Genomic DNA, 20,395 nt, shown 5'->3' on the forward strand with positions numbered 1-20,395 from the left:
ACTACTACACTAACTACGAACAGGGAATCATCAGAGTCTTGCGCCATGCGGAGCTCCAACGGTGACCTCAACCACAGGCAAGACTGGGTGCAGGACGAAACCCTACTCGTTTTCTTCGGGGACGTAGTCTGGGTCTTCCACTGTAAAAATAGGAATGGGGTGAGTACAAACGTACTCAGCAAGTCCAATCACACCCACGGGGGGGTTATAACAGATTTAAATGCACAGGATAATCCAAGGATAAGGTTACGGTTCTTTTGCGGAAACACAATTATATGCAAGGGTTCGTTTTAAAAGCACTTTTCAAAACAAGTTTTCAAGTATCAAAGAACACACGATGCTGATCCACACGGATCCAAGTTTCGAACCGCTACCGGACTCCCCGTCCGCCGTAGCGCACGGCACAACCGCCGGGTACTTTCCAAACAACTCACACCAGCTCAACCATTCCCATAGAGAAACACTAGTTATGTGACCACACCGTAACTTGCCCAATACCGTGGGCACGGCTATTCGAATAGATTTTTAACTCTGCAGAGATGTGCAACTTTACCCACAGGCGGGGTACCACAACACGAACACCTTAGTGCCGGTGCAGATCCCATCGAAGCCCTTACCCACCTTAGCTAGACCTGACTAGCCACCACGGGTTCTATCAAGGGGTCATTCGTCCTGTCACCGAGGTATAACCGGGGCATAAGTCACACAGAGCTTATCCCATCTCCTTGATCACCCGTTGCTCCCAGCCCTCCTGATGGCTATCAGACTAACTAGTGGGGCTAGGCCAAGCCGTTGCCCATACAACGGTCAAGTGGCTTGCACGACAGGAAGTTAGGTGAGACGACACATCAACTCGGTCCTTAGGGGTGACAAGATGGATATCTCCCTTCCACGCTCAACCACACAGGTACGAGCACACCAACAGCAATTCACACAGAAATGCCATCCATCCCGTCCGACTCGTTTCTCAAATCCACATTTTACCCTTTCCCACACACACGCATTTTTTTTATAAAATCAGGTGGTCAAGGTATGGTTGTCACAACAAGGGTGGCTATCCTACCATGGTTACGGCACGCAAAACCATGCACTTTTATAAAAACAGGCCATCGGGTAGTGTTTATAAAAACTAGGACAGAAACATGCATCAAAGGGTGGAGTTGAACTTGCCATCGTCAAACTCTTGCGGGAAGTCCTGATCGTAGCACTGTCCCTCGAGCTCGGAGTCGCGGAACTGCTCCTCGTTCGCTTGGTCACAGTCGGGACCTTCCTCGTTCACTCCGTCTCCTAAGACGTAAACAAACAGGCACACGATCAAGCGAACGAACTAAAAGCTTTTACCGATAGGCTTGAATCGGAAATAATTTAGTTACGGAGGTAGGGGCAATATTTTTGGGTAATTTCTGTATAGCGTGCTTAGAACTGTACTAGAAAGGGCGTGGTAAAGTTTCGGGTCAATCGGAGGTCGTTTTACGCATAAAATGACGCGCCAAAGCGGGTTTTAGGGCTTAAACAGGGGTCCAGGGGCCTATTCACAATTATCTAAGGAGGGTAGGGGCTTATTTGCGAATACTAGAAATATTCAGGGCATACTAACGGTGTCGAGTGTAATTAGGTTTACGTGGTGAGGGGGCTTGGTTTGAAATATTAAAAAGAGCGGGTTCCTTTTGTAAAAAGGGGTGGATATGTGTGTTAGAGTGAGGGGGGGGCTTATTTGGAAAAACAGGAAAGGGGGGAGGGGCTTTGGGCAAAAGCCCCCCTTTCTTCCTCCTCTTGCCAGAGGAAAACAGAGGTGGAGGAGGGAGCTCGGCGCCGGCCCCAATCCGGCGGCCTAGGCCCGGGCGGCTCGGGGTGGAGGGGGAAAAGAAGGAGGGGGGCACGGGGAACCCATCCCCGGCCTCACCTTGAGCCGAGGTGGAGCGAGGGGGGCCGGGCGACGGTGGCCTGCGGCGGCGGTTGGTGCGGCTCGGGCGGCCGGCGATGGGGGCGCGGGGAGAGGCAGGAGGCGGCGGTGGGGGCTGTGGGGGAGACGAGGGGTGGCGCGGGGTCTATTTAAAGGCGGCCGGAGGGGGTAGGCGGCGGTGGCCGGCGGAGCGGCCTCGGGACGGCCATTAATGGCGCCCGGGGTCGCGGGGCGCGGCGTCAAGCACGTGGGGAGGGGCCGGGTGTTGTGCGCACAGGGGGCGGCGCAGGCAGCGAGGCGGGGTGCAGCGGCGGGCGGCGCGTCGCCACGGCTCGGCCGTGCGCGGGCGGCACGGCGGGCGGCGCAGCACGCGGTGCACGCGCACGCGCGCGCTTGGGCACGGCAGCCGGGCACAGGGCGGGGCGCGGGCACGGCGCGGCGCTCGGCGTGGCGCACGGCCACGCGGGGCACGTGGGGGCGTGCGCGGCACGGCAGCACGCGGCGGGTGGCGCTCGGGAGCAGAGTCAGGGGAAAGAGAGGGGAGGAGAAGGGAAGAGGGAAAAAGAAAGGAGGAAGGAAAAGGGAAAAGAAAAAGGAAAAGGGGAGAGAGGAAAGGAGAGAAAGAAAAAAGAGAGAGAGGTTGGAAAAAGAAAAGAAAAGGAAGAAATGGGAGGGAGAAAAAGAAAAAGAGAGAGGGGAAAAAAAAAAGGACGCGCCGGCGCCGGTCGCGGCGGCGACCGCGGCCGGTCGGCCACGCGCGCGCGGGGGTTCGCGCGCGGCACAAGGAGCGTCAGCGCTACTTGCAGCATTGGTCGCGGCCGGTCGGCCATGCGCGCGGCACGAGGAGAGGAGAAAAGGAAGGGGGTCGCGTCTGCGTTAATTACGGCGGACGGTCGCGCGTGGGCGGCGATGCGGAACGGAACAGCGCTCCGGTTAGGGTTTTGACGTCGAACCGAATCACTCTAGTGCATGATTTTATTGAGTGAATTTTCAGGGTGTCACAAACCTACCCCACTTAAATGAATCTCGTCCTCGAGATTCGGCTGGCTCCTAAACAGATGGGGAAATTCTTTCTTTAGGGCCTCCTCGCGTTCCCAGGTGGCTTCCTCTTCTCCGTGTCTGCTCCACTGGACTCTGCATATCCGTACTTCGGAGTTTCTTGTCCTTCTGATGACTGTGTCCAGAATTTTGACCGGCACTTCCTGGTATCGCAGATCCGGCTGTAGATCTATTGTTTCCACCGGCACATGTTCTCCCTCGGGTACTCTTAAACACCTTCTTAATTGCGAGACATGAAATACGGGGTGTATATCTGACATTTCTTCTGGTAACTCCAGTTGGTATGCTACGGCTCCGACTTTCTTCCGAACTTGATACGGTCCAATGTATCGGGGGGCCAATTTTCCTTGTATTTGGAACCTTCGTGTTCCTCGAATGGGTGAGACCTTGAGATAAACAAAATCTCCCGGACTGAAGCTTATCTCCCGCCTTCTCTTGTCTGCATAGCTCTTTTGTCAGGACTGAGCCGCTTTTAATTTCTCGCGGATTTCCGCTACTTTTTCTTCTACTTCTTTTATGAGCGCGGGTCCTACTAGGGCACGCTCTCCAACTTCCGACCACATCAAGGGAGTTTTGCACTTCCTTCCATAGAGGGCTTCGAATGGCGACATGCCCAAGCTGGCCTGGTAACTATTGTTGTACGAGAACTCCGCATAGGGCAGACTCTGTTCCCAATCATTCCCATAGGTTAGTACACATGCTCTCAGCATATCTTCCATGATCTGATTCACCCTTTCGGTTTGACCATCCGTCTGTGGGTGGTATGCGGAGCTAAAATCTAACTTCGTGCCCATGGCTTTGTGCAGGCTTTTCCAAAACCTAGATGTAAATTGGGTCCCTCTATCCGAGACAATTCTGCTAGGTACTCCATGTAACTTTACTATATTTTCCACGTAAAGTTTTGCCAGCTTTTCTCCACCATAAGTGGTTCTTACGGGTACGAAATGTGCCGATTTAGTGAGTCGATCCACAATTACCCATATGGAATCGTGTCCCTTCTGTGTTCGGGGCAGTCCCACTACAAAGTCCATCCCTATCTCATCCCACTTCCACACCGGAATAGGCAAGGGTTGCAATAATCCTGCCGGCTTTTGATGCTCGGCTTTTATCCTTTGACAAGTGTCACAATGAGCCACGAATCTTGCAATATCCGCCTTCATTCCGTTCCACCAATATTTTTGCTTTATGTCCATATACATTTTGGTGGATCCTGGGTGGATAGAGTAGGCCGAGTTATGGACTTCGTCCATGATCAATTGCCGGAAATCTCCATTCTGGGGTACACAAATTCTATCCTCGTAACATAATGTTCCCTTATCGTCCACTCTGAAACCTGGCGCTTTGTTTTCTCCAGTTTGCTTGCAGATCTTTACTAACTCCTGATCCGAGCTTTGAGCCTCTCTAATTCTATCCTCTAGGGTTGATTGGACGCTTAACACATGGCTGGAACCTCGAGGAACAATGTGCACATTTAATCGTGCCATTTCCTCGCGCAGGTTGTCATCCTTGGGCCCATAGGATTTCCGGCTTAAGGCATCGGCTACCACATTCGCCTTTCCGGGGTGATACTGAATTTCCAAATTATAGTCCTTGACCAACTCCAACCATCTTCTCTGCCTTAAATTTAAATCCGGCTGGGTAAAGATATACTTCAGACTCTTGTGGTCGGTGTAAACCTCACACTTATTCCCGATCAGGTAATGTCTCCAAATCTTAAGGGCATGCACTACGGCTGCTAGTTCCAAATCATGGGTCGGATAGTTCTGCTCATGAGTCTTGAGTTGGCGGGAGGCATATGCAACGACTTTCCCGTCTTGCATCAGTACGCACCCTAATCCTTGTCGGGATGCGTCACAATAAATGACAAAGTCCCGATGAATGTCCGGTAGGGTCAGCACTGGGGCGGTTGTCAGTCTTCGCTTCAATTCTTGAAAACTCCTCTCACAGGATTCTGTCCAAGCGAACTTTTTCTCCTTCTTAAGAAGTTCCGTCATGGGTCGGGCTATCTTAGAGAATCCTGCAATAAATCTCCGATAGTATCCGGCTAATCCAAGAAAACTTCTGATCTCACTAACGTTAGTCGGTTGCTGCCAATTGGATACGGCTTGAACCTTCTCTGGGTCCACTGCTACTCCTTCCGCGGTCAGAATGTGACCAAGGAAAGCTACTCTCTCCAGCCAGAATTCGCATTTGCTAAATTTTGCATATAGTTTGTGTATCCTTAATTTTTCCAACACTACCCGCAGATGTTGTTCATGTTCCTGAACACTCTTGGAGTAAATAAGTATGTCGTCGATAAAGACTACGACAAACTTATCCAGCTCGTCCATAAACACTTTGTTCATGAGGTTCATAAAGTAAGCAGGGGCATTGGTTAGTCCGAAGGACATTACGGTGAACTCAAACTGCCCGTAGCGGGTGACAAAAGCTGTCTATAGATGTCACTTTCCTTAATCTTGAGCTGAAAATATCCTGACCTTAGATCGATCTTGGAAAAGTACTTGGCTCCTTTTAGCTGATCGAAAAGGTCATCAATCCTGGGGAGGGGGTACTTGTTCTTAATGGTAACCTCGTTCAGTGCTCGGTAGTCCACGCACAACCTCATACTCCCATCTTTCTTCTTGACAAACAGCACTGGGGCTCCCCATGGCGACGAGCTTGGTCTGATGAAGCCAATTCGTTGCAGTTCTTCCAGTTGCTTCTTTAATTCTGTCAACTCAGAGGCCGCCATCCTATAGGGTCTCTTGGCTATAGGGGATGTTCCGGGGATAAGGTCTATGACGAACTCTATATCCCTATCTGGCGGCATACCGGGAAGCTCTTCGGGGAACACATCTGGGTATTCGTTTACTACCGGGACTCCTTCTAAGGGCTTGGCTTCCAGGCTAAACATCATTGGGTCAAACTTACTATCCCGAGTATGGCAGATCACTTGTATTCCTTCGGGGTTTGTTAGATGTACCACTTTGTCAGTGCAGCCTATGAGACCATTGTGTCGGCTTAACCAATCCATCCCAAGGATCACGTCTATTCCCCCGGACTTAAGTACTACCAAATCTGCTAGAAATTCTACCCCACTTAAATTGATCCTTACCCATGGACAGCCTAATTGACAAATGATGTCGCCTCCAGGCGTCCGGGTTAATAGGGGTGTATTTAGTAGTACTGTGGGTATTTTGTGTTTTTCCACAAAGCCTGAGGATATGAACGAGTGCGATGCTCCAGAATCAAATAATATTGTTGCCAGGGCTAAGTTGACTAGGTACTCACCGAGCACTACGCCCTGAGCTTCTTGAGCCTCCTGCGCGTCGATGTGATTGACGCGGGCTCGTCCAAATGATTGCTGCTTCGCCTGCTGGTTGCCGTCGTTGTTGCGGATAGGCACTCGGTTGGCACCGGTCAGGGCTGGTCTGGGTCCATTCACTGTGTTGGAGAAGGTTGACGTAGCTGGCTTGTTCTTGGCATAAGGGCAATTGGCAATGTAATGCCCTGTTTCACGGCAGTTGAAACATGCCCTAACATTGTTGTTGTCGGGGGCGATCTGACTTGCATTGCTCTGCGGGGCCCTCGTGGTATTCTGACTCCTAGGCGGGGCCTGTGATCCTGTCACTTGGGACTGAGTCCTATACTGCATTGGGGCCTGAGATCTTGGTGCAGTGTAGTTGGTGTTCCTCAGCTTTTGGTAGCGGTCCTGTTGGCGGGCCTTGCTTTCCAGGAATTTGCGTTTATTATCCTTTCTCTCTTCAGCTTTGGCCCTTTCTGTGAGGATAGCCTTGTTCATCAGGGTGTTGAAGTCCGGATAGATCTGGGGAGTAAGCAAGGTCCGGAGCTCTGGGCTCAATCCCTTCTTGAACATGTCTTGCTTTTTATCGTCGTCGTTCACCTCTTCCGGCGCATACCGGGCCAATTCTATGAACCGGTGGGTGTATTCTTCCACCGTCATGCTTCCTTGTTGTAGTGCGCGGAATTCATCCGCCTTGCGCTTCATAGTGGCCGAAGGGATGTGGTAGCGGCGGAACTCCCTTACAAATTCTCCCCAGGTGATGGTAGAGGCGTCTTCGGCTGCAGCACAATAGTTTTCCCACCAGGATAATGCCATTCCGGTGAGCTGGTGGGCTGCCAGAAGGACTTTATCCCGGTCCTGGCATTCGAATGGTTCGAGCTTCCTCTGAATTACTCGCAACCAGTCGTCAGCATCCAACGGGTTGCAGGATCCGGCGAAGGTTGGTGGCTTGGTCCTTAGAAAGGCCGTCAGCTTGTCGTTCATATTCTGCCCTCGCGGCTGCCGGTTAATGAGGGCGTTCGCCAGAGTCTCCAGTATGAGGGTCTGGTTATGGATGATCTGCGCCAGGTCTCCGAGGGGTGGGGGTGGTGGTAGTTGTTCTCCTTCTTGACTTCCCCCTCGGTTCTGGCTTACTTCTTGCTCTCCTTGGGGAAGATCTTGTTCAACGGGTTGTGCTCCGACACTAGCGGCTACGGGGTTCCGGCCACGGGAGGCCCTCGCGACGTTCCGGGGGGTCACCTGTTGATTGGGTAAATCGGAGTTACGACTTTGGTGATATTTAAGTTGTTTAATTCGTATATATAAGGCAGAATCTACCTTCTGCCGGTATCTATATAAATAAGTAGCACACAACAAACCAGCACACCACATCATAAGCAACAAGCACCAACTATTTTATTAAGCAGGGAGGGTACAACTTAGGGGTACGACTAAGTCTCGTGCTACTCGGCCAGGGTCTTGCAAAAGGGCACGTCTTAAACAGAAAGGCTGGGAGAGGCATCACTGGGATGGCGTCGGTCACTCTACTTGCGTGGTGTGTCTTTTTCCGGGGCGGACAGGGTGAGAGGTTCTCGCTCGCCGTCTTCTGGGTGCCCATCGGTCAGGGGCTGCATTGCAGCATTCCCTTCGTCGGCGGCAGCAGAACTTCCAGGATTCTCGGGTGGGGCTCGTGTGCTCCCAAAGAGTGATCCCCACCCTATAACGGGTGTCCCGAGCAAAACATGATCTTCCCCTATCGCCGGGACTGGTGTTCCACTTTGGGTCCAATCTTCCTCAGCCATCTGAAATAGAAACAGGGTAAACAACCTGGTACAGGTGCAAAAGGGAGTGGACGATATTTATTATTACAACAGGGGTGGTACAGTTTTCATAGATGCGTGGTCATTAGGGTAGGGTTTTAGCTAGGGGTGCTAATCCTATCATGGGGATTCTTTCTCAGTCCTGATAGAGCGCTTCTTTATTGGAAGGAACCGATCCATCTCGTTTTCGGTCTGTGTACCCTTATCCCAATGGGTTTCCATGGGTTCTTCTTCTTCTTCCTCGATCCATCCACCTATTCCGTTGCGGTTCTCGTATTCTTGCATCTGGGCTTGGAGGGCAGCTAAGGAATACTCGGCGTTTGCAGCTCTTGTCCGTTGTTCCTCCAGCTCCTGGGTTATCTTTTCAATCCCATGGATTAGCTGCTTCAGTTGTGCCGCTTGTTCGCGGTAGAGTGCATCCAAGCCAGTGAGGTAGATGGACAGGTGGGAGACCGTGTCTTCCAGGTCTTCTTCTTCTCGTCCAAGTCCCCTCATTCGGGCAATCCAAGTGCGCCCTCTTCCCTCAGCGGGTGGGAAAAATCCCATAGGAGTCCGCTGAAGGTGGTGCCTGTAGAGCACGCGCAGTCGTCGCAGGGCTTTACGAGCGGCCTTTCGATAGGTGTCGGGGAAGCGGAAACCAGTGGTGGAGATGAACCAAGGGTCCACATCCGGGTAGCGGGTGCTTTTCTCCACAAAAACCATTGTGTCGCACCGAAGGGTGCCTCCGGCGATGTACTCACGGTAGGCATACTCCGGTGGTTCCATAACCCCGACGCGTTCCAGGCTGAGCAATAGTAACTTGGGGAGGCCGGGCTCTGCGTGGCAGATTCTGCTAACCCATCCATTGCCAGCCATCTGGAACAAGGCAAAGACCAGTGGTGAGTGTTTGTGCAGAAAGTTTCTAAACCAGGACAAGTTCTAGGACCTGAAAAGGGGTCTCGCTCCTAGGGTCACGTCCTACGGCCAGCCTACGGCTCTGATACCACCTGAAGCGTCCCCCCATCAGAGAAGACTTAAAAGTGTCACTTTATCAGTCCCAGGAGGCTGATAACACTTTTATTACATCAGATGGTACATCACCGTACAACTCTTCGCGGTAATGGGCAGTGAAGCGCCACTATCGCGAGGATTACAACAAAAACCCATACTACTACACTAACTACGAACAGGGGATCATCAGAGTCTTGCGCCATGCGGAGCTCCAACGGTGACCTCAACCACAGGCAAGACTGGGTGCAGGACGAAACCCTACTCGTTTTCTTCGGGGACGTAGTCTGGGTCTTCCACTGTAAAAATAGGAATGGGGTGAGTACAAACGTACTCAGCAAGTCCAATCACACCCACGGGAGGGTTATAACAGATTTAAATGCACAGGATAATCCAAGGATAAGGTTACGGTTCTTTTGCGGAAACACAATTATATGCAAGGGTTCGTTTTAAAAGCACTTTTCAAAACAAGTTTTCAAGTATCAAAGAACACACGATGCTGATCCACACGGATCCAAGTTTCGAACCGCTACCGGACTCCCCGTCCGCCGTAGCGCACGGCACAACCGCCGGGTACTTTCCAAACAACTCACACCAGCTCAACCATTCCCATAGAGAAACACTAGTTATGTGACCACACCGTAACTTGCCCAATACCGTGGGCACGGCTATTCGAATAGATTTTTAACTCTGCAGAGATGTGCAACTTTACCCACAGGCGGGGTACCACAACACGAACACCTTAGTGCCGGTGCAGATCCCATCGAAGCCCTTACCCACCTTAGCTAGACCTGACTAGCCACCACGGGTTCTATCAAGGGGTCATTCGTCCTGTCACCGAGGTATAACCGGGGCATAAGTCACACAGAGCTTATCCCGTCTCCTTGATCACCCGTTGCTCCCAGCCCTCCTGATGGCTATCAGACTAACTAGTGGGGCTAGGCCAAGCCGTTGCCCATACAACGGTCAAGTGGCTTGCACGACAGGAAGTTAGGTGAGACGACACATCAACTCGGTCCTTAGGGGTGACAAGATGGATATCTCCCTTCCACGCTCAACCACACAGGTACGAGCACACCAACGGCAATTCACACAGAAATGCCATCCATCCCGTCCGACTCGTTTCTCAAATCCACATTTTACCCTTTCCCACACACACGCATTTTCTTTATAAAATCAGGTGGTCAAGGTATGGTTGTCACAACAAGGGTGGCTATCCTACCATGGTTACGGCACACAAAACCATGCACTTTTATAAAAACAGGCCATCGGGTAGTGTTTATAAAAACTAGGACAGAAACATGCATCAAAGGGTGGAGTTGAACTTGCCATCGTCAAACTCTTGCGGGAAGTCCTGATCGTAGCACTGTCCCTCGAGCTCGGAGTCGCGGAACTGCTCCTCGTTCGCTTGGTCACAGTCGGGACCTTCCTCGTTCACTCCGTCTCCTAAGACGTAAACAAACAGGCACACGATCAAGCGAACGAACTAAAAGCTTTTACCGATAGGCTTGAATCGGAAATAATTTAGTTACGGAGGTAGGGGCAATATTTTTGGGTAATTTCTGTATAGCGTGCTTAGAACTGTACTAGAAAGGGCGTGGTAAAGTTTCGGGTCAATCGGAGGTCGTTTTACGCATAAAATGACGCGCCAAAGCGGGTTTTAGGGCTTAAACAGGGGTCCAGGGGCCTATTCACAATTATCTAAGGAGGGTAGGGGCTTATTTGCGAATACTAGAAATATTCAGGGCATACTAACGGTGTCGAGTGTAATTAGGTTTACGTGGTGAGGGGGCTTGGTTTGAAATATTAAAAAGAGCGGGTTCCTTTTGTAAAAAGGGGTGGATATGTGTGTTAGAGTGAGGGGGGGGGCTTATTTGGAAAAACAGGAAAGGGGGGAGGGGCTTTGGGCAAAAGCCCCCCTTTCTTCCTCCTCTTGCCAGAGGAAAACAGAGGTGGAGGAGGGAGCTCGGCGCCGGCCCCAATCCGGCGGCCTAGGCCCGGGCGGCTCGGGGTGGAGGGGGAAAAGAAGGAGGGGGGCACGGGGAACCCATCCCTGGCCTCACCTTGAGCCGAGGTGGAGCGAGGGGGGCCGGGCGACGGTGGCCTGCGGCGGCGGTTGGTGCGGCTCGGGCGGCCGGCGATGGGGGCGCGGGGAGAGGCAGGAGGCGGCGGTGGGGGCTGTGGGGGAGACGAGGGGTGGCGCGGGGTCTATTTAAAGGCGGCCGGAGGGGGTAGGCGGCGGTGGCCGGCGGAGCGGCCTCGGGACGGCCATTAATGGCGCCCGGGGTCGCGGGGCGCGGCGTCAAGCACGTGGGGAGGGGCCGGGTGTTGTGCGCACAGGGGGCGGCGCAGGCAGCGAGGCGGGGTGCAGCGGCGGGCGGCGCGTCGCCACGGCTCGGCCGTGCGCGGGCGGCACGGCGGGCGGCGCGGCACGCGGTGCACGCGCACGCGCGCGCTTGGGCACGGCAGCCGGGCACAGGGCGGGGCGCGGGCACGGCGCGGCGCTCGGCGTGGCGCACGGCCACACGGGGCACGTGGGGGCGTGCGCGGCACGGCAGCGCGCGGCGGGTGGCGCTCGGGAGCAGAGTCAGGGGAAAGAGAGGGGAGGAGAAGGGAAGAGGGAAAAAGAAAGGAGGAAGGAAAAGGGAAAAGAAAAAGGAAAAGGGGAGAGAGGAAAGGAGAGAAAGAAAAAAGAGAGAGAGGTTGGAAAAAGAAAAGAAAAGGAAGAAATGGGAGGGAGAAAAAGAAAAAGAGAGAGGGGAAAAAAAAGGACGCGCCGGCGCCGGTCGGGGCGGCGACCGCGGCCGGTCGGCCACGCGCGCGCGGGGGTTCGCGCGCGGCACGAGGAGCGTCGGCGCTACTTGCGGCATTGGTCGCGGCCGGTCGGCCATGCGCGCGGCACGAGGAGAGGAGAAAAGGAAGGGGGTCGCGTCTGCGTTAATTACGGCGGACGGTCGCGCGTGGGCGGGCGATGCGGAACGGAACAGCGCTCCGGTTAGGGTTTTGACGTCGAACCGAATCACTCTAGTGCATGATTTTATTGAGTGAATTTTCAGGGCGTCACACATTCATGATGTTTCATTATTACATAACTTGGGCTGGCTTGATTCTAACATGACATACATATATCTAAGCAAATAATTTGGCTATTATCCTACTAATTTTAGCATGCCTGATCCATCTGGCACTGGATTTTCTTGTTTAGACGATTTGCATTACGATAAATTTATGCACGTATCTTGCAAGCCAATTATGTATTATGATCATGGTTGTTTATCATGTAGTCTTTATCGTTTCTTCTACCGGGAAGCATGAATTCGAATGCACTGTTTGGCAAGATGGTTTGACTATTTCCAGCATATGTGCTGTGGTGATAACTGATAATCATCCTTGACCACTTAATCTAAATTGCGACACCATTGCCTGACTATATATTGCATAAACACCATACATTGCTTGCACAAGCATAAGGTTTCTTCTTGCAAAGTTACAATTTCAAATATTTTTTTTGTCTTGTTATTCTATTTCTCATGGTGCTCATATGCTAAGGCTAAAGTCTGTCGGTCTATCCAAACTCCAAACAGGAGTTGATTGGATGAAGGCAATAGTTGATACTGCGGAATTGTGTATGATATATTTATTCAGCCTTATGGGCAGTTCATAAAAAGCGTATGTGGTTGGGATCGCAAACAATCCTAGATCTGTAACTTCTCCAGTTCGTTTGAGCATGCTGATGCCATTGGCAGATATTGCATCCTGAATGGGTGCCGCAGATCCAGCCAGTTAGTCTTCATCATACTTAATTTAATAATTTGGTATGGTCTTACAAGTTACAGAATGTTTGAGTGATTTATATGCATGCAATTTTCGTGAATATATAGTTTCATTGCATAAAAATAGATGGACATCCTGGACTAAATGTGAATTGAGTGTCAGGCCTTGTTATCTTCTTTCCAGGTCGATCTGTGTGATGTGCTGACGAAGCTAATTGTTTCTCAAGTTGTTGGGCCTTATTTTTGGATGACAATACTATGGATTAACCATCTTATTTCACTTTGTTCGGCTAACTCTGGACATTTGTGAGCTGTAGAAAATTTGCTAATTTGACTCGCTAAAGATTTGTTAGCTACTACACTGCTAACTGTTTTGGCAAACCTTTTTCAGCATGCTTTCGTTCTATCTGGCAGCACATTTTGTTGCTCGCTTGGCCTTTCCTGTTTCTTATGCTATGAAATGTGTTTGCACTTGTGCAGCTTTGGTATAGTCACGCGATCATCGTCAGAGATCTTTCTACGGCCTTTATAGTTTCTTCCGCATCGAAATGTGCAAGAATTTGTGCAGTTATGGTTTGGTTAGGGCTTACTTGGAGATGTTAAAATTAAGTGCTAAACTTTATCATATATTCGCACTCATGCACGTGGCTCTTTCAGTCTTGGCTAAAGTCTAGCCCATCCTATCAGCACTCCCGTTTGGATGAGCTGGCGCTAAAGTTCAGTACTTTCACCTATCAGCACTTGAATCCAAACAGGATCTTAAATGGACATATGTTTGATATGACAAGGCATCCTACACTAGTTTCTTTTTTGGCTAACCAATTTCCTCATCATGTTTTTGTTCCATCTGGCAGCGGATTTTCTTGTGCATATCTTTGACTTTTCATCCGAGGCAGCACCCGGCATCCTGGGCTCATGCGCTCTACTATATTTCAGTTCAGCAGGTTGGACTGTATTTCAGACTGGAATATCGTCTCGATCTGAACCAAGTGGTCCCATAATTAAAACGCCACCTAAGTCTTGCCTTGTGGCTCCATAATTTTGCACCTGTGGCAAATCATTGAATTAAATCGTCAGAACTTTCCATACAGAGAAATCTCTGTTGGAACAGACGATCTTGATTATAGTACTTGGTGTGATCGGTGAATATATCTTCTTTTTAGATAATGGAATAGTTCATATCTTAGCCTCTATATCCGGTATGACATATCTGGCCATTATTACAAAAACAAGTGCGAAAACAACAAAAGCAAAGACTATTATTAAACCGCCACCTATTCTTTACGAAAATCTCCATAGCCGTAGTTTCTAAAGCACGACAAGCCTCTATTATTTTGTTAGGAGTAGTGAGTGAAAATTTGCAATAAATGTACTCTTGATGTTTTCAAGAGATAAACATTGCGAAACATTTTCTTCCAAGGCTATGAAATGTAAAACATTCCTTCGAGAAGAAGAAAATGTTAAAACTGAGAGACTGATTGGTGGGCTCGTAGACAAGCTACAGTTGGCCCAACCAGCACACGGACTCTGCTTCTCTACTCCGCTCCACGACAAAAGCACCAACCAACTCCTCCCCGCCGCTCACACCCCCACGCGCTAAACCCTCGCTGTCTCGTGCCCTCCTCTCCGGCGCCGGCGGCGGCGGCGGCCATGGCCCACCAGAACCCGGCGCCGTTCGTCTACCTCGACGCCGCCGCTGCAGCCGACGCGCGGCGCCGCGGAATGGACCCGCACGTGCTGGAGCAGAGCACGCAGGGCGTCCTCCAGTTCCTCTACATGTGCCTCCCCGACACGCCCGTCTACGGGCGCGCCGGCCTCTCCGCGCTCCCCGCCTCCTCCGGCGACGCCGACGACCGCATCAGCGCCCTCCCTTTCGGGATCCTCCGAAACATCGTCTCCCGCCTCCCCGCCAAGGACGCCGCGCGGACTTCCGCGCTCTCCCGCCGCTGGCGCCCTGTCTCGCGCTGCACGCCGCTCGCCCTCGCCGACGCGCACCTCCTCCCGGGCGTCCTCGAGGGCCTCCGCCAGCCCGCGCGCGCCGACACGCCGGCCCTCGCCGCCACCGTTTCCCGCGCCATCGCCGCGCACCCCGGCCCCTTCCGCGCCGTCCACCTCGTTTGCGGCTACTACGGCAACGCCGCGCGCCAGCGGGAGCTCGCGCGCTGGGTCCAGACGTTCGCCGCCAAGGGCGTGGAGGAGCTCGTCCTCGTCAACCGCCCGTGGCCGCTCGACGTGCCTCTCCCCGCCGCGCTTCTCGACGTCGCCACCCTCACCCGCCTTTACCTCGGCCTCTGGAAGTTCCCGGACACCTCCGCTCTCCAACGGCGTGGCGCTGGCGCGGTGTTTCCGCACCTCCGCGAGCTCGTCCTCTGCTCCGTGGAGTTGGAGAGACCTCGGCCTCTGGAAGTTCCCGGACACCTCCGCTCTCCAACGGCGTGGCGCTGGCGCGGTGTTTCCGCACCTCCGCGAGCTCGTCCTCTGCTCCGTGGAGTTGGAGAGCCGCGACATGGAGTACCTCCTCGCCGGGAGCCCCGTCCTGGAGAACCTGGGCGTAGTAGGAGGCAGCAAGAAGGTGACGCGCCTCCGCCTCGTCGGCCAGCACCTCCGGTGCGTGCAGATCTGCTTGTCCGCAGTCGACAGCGTCGCCGTGGTGGACACCTCGAGCCTCGAGCGGCTCTTCCTGTGGGAAACCATGGCGCTCGACGGCTCTTGCGTTAGGCTCAAGATCGGCGAAGCACCCAAGCTGCGCGTACTTGGATACTTGAATCCTGGAATTCACATGCTGGAGATCCGCAACACCGTCATCAACGTACATACAATTCCCTCTTGTGTTGCAATTTCCTCGTTTGCTTTGCATGTCTGACCATTGTGTCCGTTTAATTCGAGTTCAGTAGCATTTGTAAATCAACCACTGATGCCAATGTCTCATCTTTCCTCTGCTGCTTGTGCTTTCCAGGCCGGGATAAAGGCAAGCCCAAGCACAATGGTTCCAGGCATCAGGATCCTAGGATTAAATGTGCGTTTTGGAGTCCGCAATGATGTCAAGATGTTGCCCACGTTCCTCAGATGCTTTCCCAATGTTGAGACACTGCATTTTGTGGTACTAATACATATTGTTTTGACATGTTAATCATAGTGCTTCTGCCACTGCACCACCCCTCACCAGTTGAGATACTCACTGTCACTGATTTGTGCAATTTGCAGTCACAGAAAACTGAAGTAGTCCATGGCAAGGTCAACCTCAAGTTCTGGCAGGAGGCTGCTCCCATTGAAAGCATCCAGTCCTGCATCAAGATGATGACTTTCCGTGAATTCCGAATGGAGCGAAGCGAGGTTGCCTTCCTCAAGTTCTTCTTCCAGAGTGCCCAGGTTCTGAAGAACGCAGTAATTGTGGGGTCCAATGGAAGTTTCACATCCATACATGAGGTGATTTCCAAATTGAAGACTCTGATTCCTGAAAATGGCCCTACTAAATCCTGCCATGTGCTGGTCTATGAGAGCTCAGATCCTGATGGGGGTGCAGTCTGGAGTTTGCAGAAAGGATTTGATTTTTCTGTTAGTGATCCTCTCTATTACCGCTGAATTCGAAGATATCTACAAAGAAGGCAATGCAATGTTCTAGATTATTGGCATGCATATTAAGAAGCTTATGTTGGTCCTATTGTCATCTTTCGGTTTAATTGCTGAAGTTAATAGTACTAGATTTCTTGCATATGAGTACTGTTTTTGCCAGGTAGTTGCCTATGGATCATTGTATCAGCATCTTATGTCACTGCTTTTATTTGGCTACCCGTGATCTGAAGTTGGTGTTTATTTTCGTGAAATATCTATCTTTATGTCTGGTGAATAATGGAGATATGGTCTGAACTACTATTTGGCTCGCTATCTCTGAAATTCTCCTCACCAGGTTGAATATTTGTTACTTGCAGATTGTGCATCCTGGACGATCATGCACACATTTAGCAAGTCAGTGATCATTACAGCTATATGAAATGGGTGAACTATTAATGTACATAATGAGATTGGCATCTTGGACTAATCGTGAGTTGCATATACCAAGCCTTATCACCTCAATCTGGTCTTTATATGCATGTTTGAAAGAACTAACATGGACTGGTGATGGTTGGCACCAATTACTGTCCATTACCACAGTGATGCAAGTGTCATGTGGAGGTCTTAGCCTACTTGGAAGGTATAAATTGAAGATGGTTGTTTGAAGCTATATGTCTGTTGGTCAAATTCTGCACCAGTCAGATGTGCAGACATTTGGTTGATAGAATTATCTTCAATGGACTTCATGTAAATTGCATATCTTAGATGCCGCCACTGTGAACATAGAGGTTCACATTCTCTAAATAAACTAATGTATATGGCCAGTTGCTCTCAGCGCAGCCCCGTCGTCTAATCACATCTTAATGCTGTTTAGTAGACAGGTTCCGATCCTCATCAGTTAACTAAACTATAGTAAAGAATGTCGCTTTCAGCTCGCCCCGGAAGCTAATCCGCATGTCCTAGTTTACCAACCTTTCTCCATTCGATGCTGGCAACTACGGCACGCAGAAATCCATATCATTATTTGAACAATATGTTAGCTTAATTTACTAGGACTGTTTAGCAAGGTTCACAACTCGGTTACCTATAAATACACCATGTCACTCCCATCACTGCGTACCATTCTAACACAAACAAGCATAATCCTTCCTACCGTATGCTTGACACCATGGCTACTCGTCGCTCGTCGGCTTTCCTCTTCGCCGCCGCCGTCCTCGCCTGCGCCTGCGCGCTCGGTGCTATGGCGGCGCGCGACCTCGCTGATCACCAGGCCATGGTGGCCAAGCACGAGCAGTGGATGGCCAAGTACGGCCGCGTCTACACGGACGCCGCCGAGAAGGCGCGGCGGCTCGAGGTGTTCAAGGCCAACGTCGCCCTCATCGAGTCCGTCAACGCCGGGAACCACAAGTTCTGGCTCGAGGCCAACCAGTTCGCCGACCTCACCGACGACGAGTTCAGGGCCACCCGGACCGGTTACAAGCCGGCCAGCGGCAAGGGCCGGAGGACGACGACGGGGTTCAGGTACGCCAACGTCAGCCTCGATGACATCCCGGATTCCGTGGACTGGAGGGCCAAGGGCGCCGTCACGCCCATCAAGGACCAAGGCGAATGCGGTAACTAACTCAAATGACCGATCAATACACTAGATACTATATAGTATATTTGATCGCTTTGAGGATTTGTTAACAATTTACATATATATAAATTGCCATGCGGTTCACAGGGTGCTGCTGGGCGTTCTCGACGGTGGCGTCCATGGAGGGCATCGTGAAGCTGAGCACGGGGAAGCTGATCTCCCTGTCGGAGCAGGAGCTCGTGGACTGCGACGTCAACGGCATGGACCAGGGCTGCAATGGCGGGGAGATGGACGACGCCTTCCAGTTCATCATCGACAACGGCGGCCTGACCACCGAGAGCAACTACCCGTACACCGCCTCCGACGGCACCTGCGACTCCAGCAAGGCGTCCAACGACGCCGCGTCCATCAAGGGGTACGAGGACGTGCCGGCCAACGACGAGGCATCCCTGCGCAAGGCGGTGGCCAACCAGCCGGTGTCGGTCGCCGTCGACGGAGGGGACTCCCACTTCCGGTTCTACAAGGGCGGCGTCCTCTCCGGCACGTGCGGCACCGAGCTCGACCACGGGATCGCCGCCGTCGGGTACGGCGTGGCGAGCGACGGGACCAAGTACTGGATCATGAAGAACTCGTGGGGCACGTCGTGGGGTGAGGGCGGCTACATCCGGATGGAGAGGGACATCGCCGACGAGGGGGGCTTGTGCGGCCTCGCCATGCAGCCTTCCTACCCGACAGCATAGGTGTCTGAAGCACCGAAAACTGCTAGTAGAAATTGTCGTCCATGTGCTTATTTCCATCTGTAACAAGCAGGTTTGTACGATTGTGGGAGATGAAGTTCATATAATAAGGCTGTAAAGATTGACCCTGCTGTGAGATGAAGCTCCACCCTGCACCCTGTAAATCATCACCTCGTCTTTTTATACGACAGTAATTCTAGCATGTTCTGCCGAAAAGGCTTCTCCACATGCCCATGCGGCCACAAGGGCTATCGTGACCGTTGATCGCGGATGTGGACCCAGACCTCATGGCCACCTCCGATTGTGTTCCATGACCTGGTTATGTCCTTCTCAAAGGGCAGTTTGGCAAAGGAGAATTTTAGGCCTGCCGCACGCCTCTCTTCCACGCACGACGCCAGCCGCCAGCCTCTTGCATCTGCATCTCCCCATCTTCCCAAAGTGGGGGCCGGTACGAGCGGCGGAGTGGTGCAGCGGCAAGGCGAGGCCGCCGGCGGCAGGGCAGAGGGGATTAAGGTTATGGATTTAGGTTTTCTGGATTCGAGGATCCAATCACCAACGGGATTAGAGGGATGGTCGCCGGCGGCGGCGGTGGCAGGTTGTGGACGGCGAGGCTGGGCGGCGAAGGCGTCGCCGGCCAGGTGGCGGACGATAGCCGGTGGGTGGGATCGGCGGTGGGGGTGAGTGGCCGGCGGTGGGGGTGAGCGGCCAGCGAGGCGGCGCTGTAGCTGCCAGTCGCAGAGGCCACCGGGGCATCTGGGCGAAGAAGAAGCAGCGATAAAGAAGAAGCTAAGAAAGAAGATGGGCTCTTCGATCTCAATTCGCCCTTCTAGTCTGTAGTAGCATAGGACACAACCAGCTTTTTTGAATCATCCTCATGTACGAAGCACTCTCACGAATCTCCACGCTGGCCAAGCAGGGTGGGCACAAAACCCGAAACCCGAAGCTGAAGCCGAACCCGACCCCGAACCCAAAATACCTGAAATCCGAAAAACCCAAAGCTACTTCGGGTAGCAAGTCTAGAAACTGGAGATTATTACGAGTAATTTAGGTTTTGAATTCTGGTACTCGAAATATCCAAAAATCCAAAATTATATAAGGCCTCCCTAAGTCCCAAAGTCCTAAGTCCTCGACGGCGAGTGCGTGCTCCATGTTCGGCAGCTACGCTTGAATCCAGGAAGTTCCGCGGCAGCCAAAGCCATCGCCTAGTCCGTCCACAATAAAGCGCTCGATCCGAGCGTGGTCGATGCAGATCCATGGTATTTTCTCAGGTATTTCGAGAATGCCTGAACCCGAGCTTGAAATGTCGGGTATTATTTTTTAAGGAAATTTTGGGTTTGAATTTCAAGAATCCGAATTTCTAAAAACCCGAAAAACCCGACCCGAAATTTTCAGATTATCCCAATGCTCACCCATACCAAGCAGTGCCTGAACGGTGCAGATAGGTCTTGTGTCCGCATGGGCATGTGGAAAATCCATGTTCATGTTCTGCGAATAATCTTAATCTGAAGAATGAATTCGCTACAACAAAAGGATCATACTTGTAGTTCAAAATCAGCCATATGATAATCGAGACGCACCATGCATTTAAGAATCGAGACGCTAGCTGCGAGGAGACAGTGTGCTATACAAGGAGCTATGGGCCGTGTGTTAACATAAAGAGTTGGTTGTGCCTAATGCATCAGGACACAAGAAGTATTTGGGACAACGGAGGAACCTGGGAAATAAA

At 52.0% G+C, this 20,395-nt stretch overlaps 1 protein-coding gene and 1 pseudogene across 1 annotated transcript; both read left to right on the plus strand.

Annotated features, from left to right (window-relative positions):
* The first annotated feature begins 14,421 nt into the window (after window positions 1-14,421).
* On the plus strand, window positions 14,422-16,658 carry LOC112901249 (annotated as a pseudogene).
* Window positions 16,659-17,524: 866 nt separating this feature from the next.
* Window positions 17,525-18,672, plus strand: LOC112901053 (senescence-specific cysteine protease SAG39-like). The gene is made up of 2 exons (XM_025969876.1): window positions 17,525-17,969; window positions 18,080-18,672. Exons 1-2 carry the CDS (start codon window positions 17,525-17,527, stop codon window positions 18,670-18,672), a joined length of 1,038 nt encoding a protein of 345 aa, XP_025825661.1.
* Window positions 18,673-20,395: the final 1,723 nt, after the last annotated feature.

This window comes from Panicum hallii, chromosome 7, assembly GCF_002211085.1.
Source record: "Panicum hallii strain FIL2 chromosome 7, PHallii_v3.1, whole genome shotgun sequence".
NCBI classification, from domain to species: domain Eukaryota; kingdom Viridiplantae; phylum Streptophyta; class Magnoliopsida; order Poales; family Poaceae; genus Panicum; species Panicum hallii.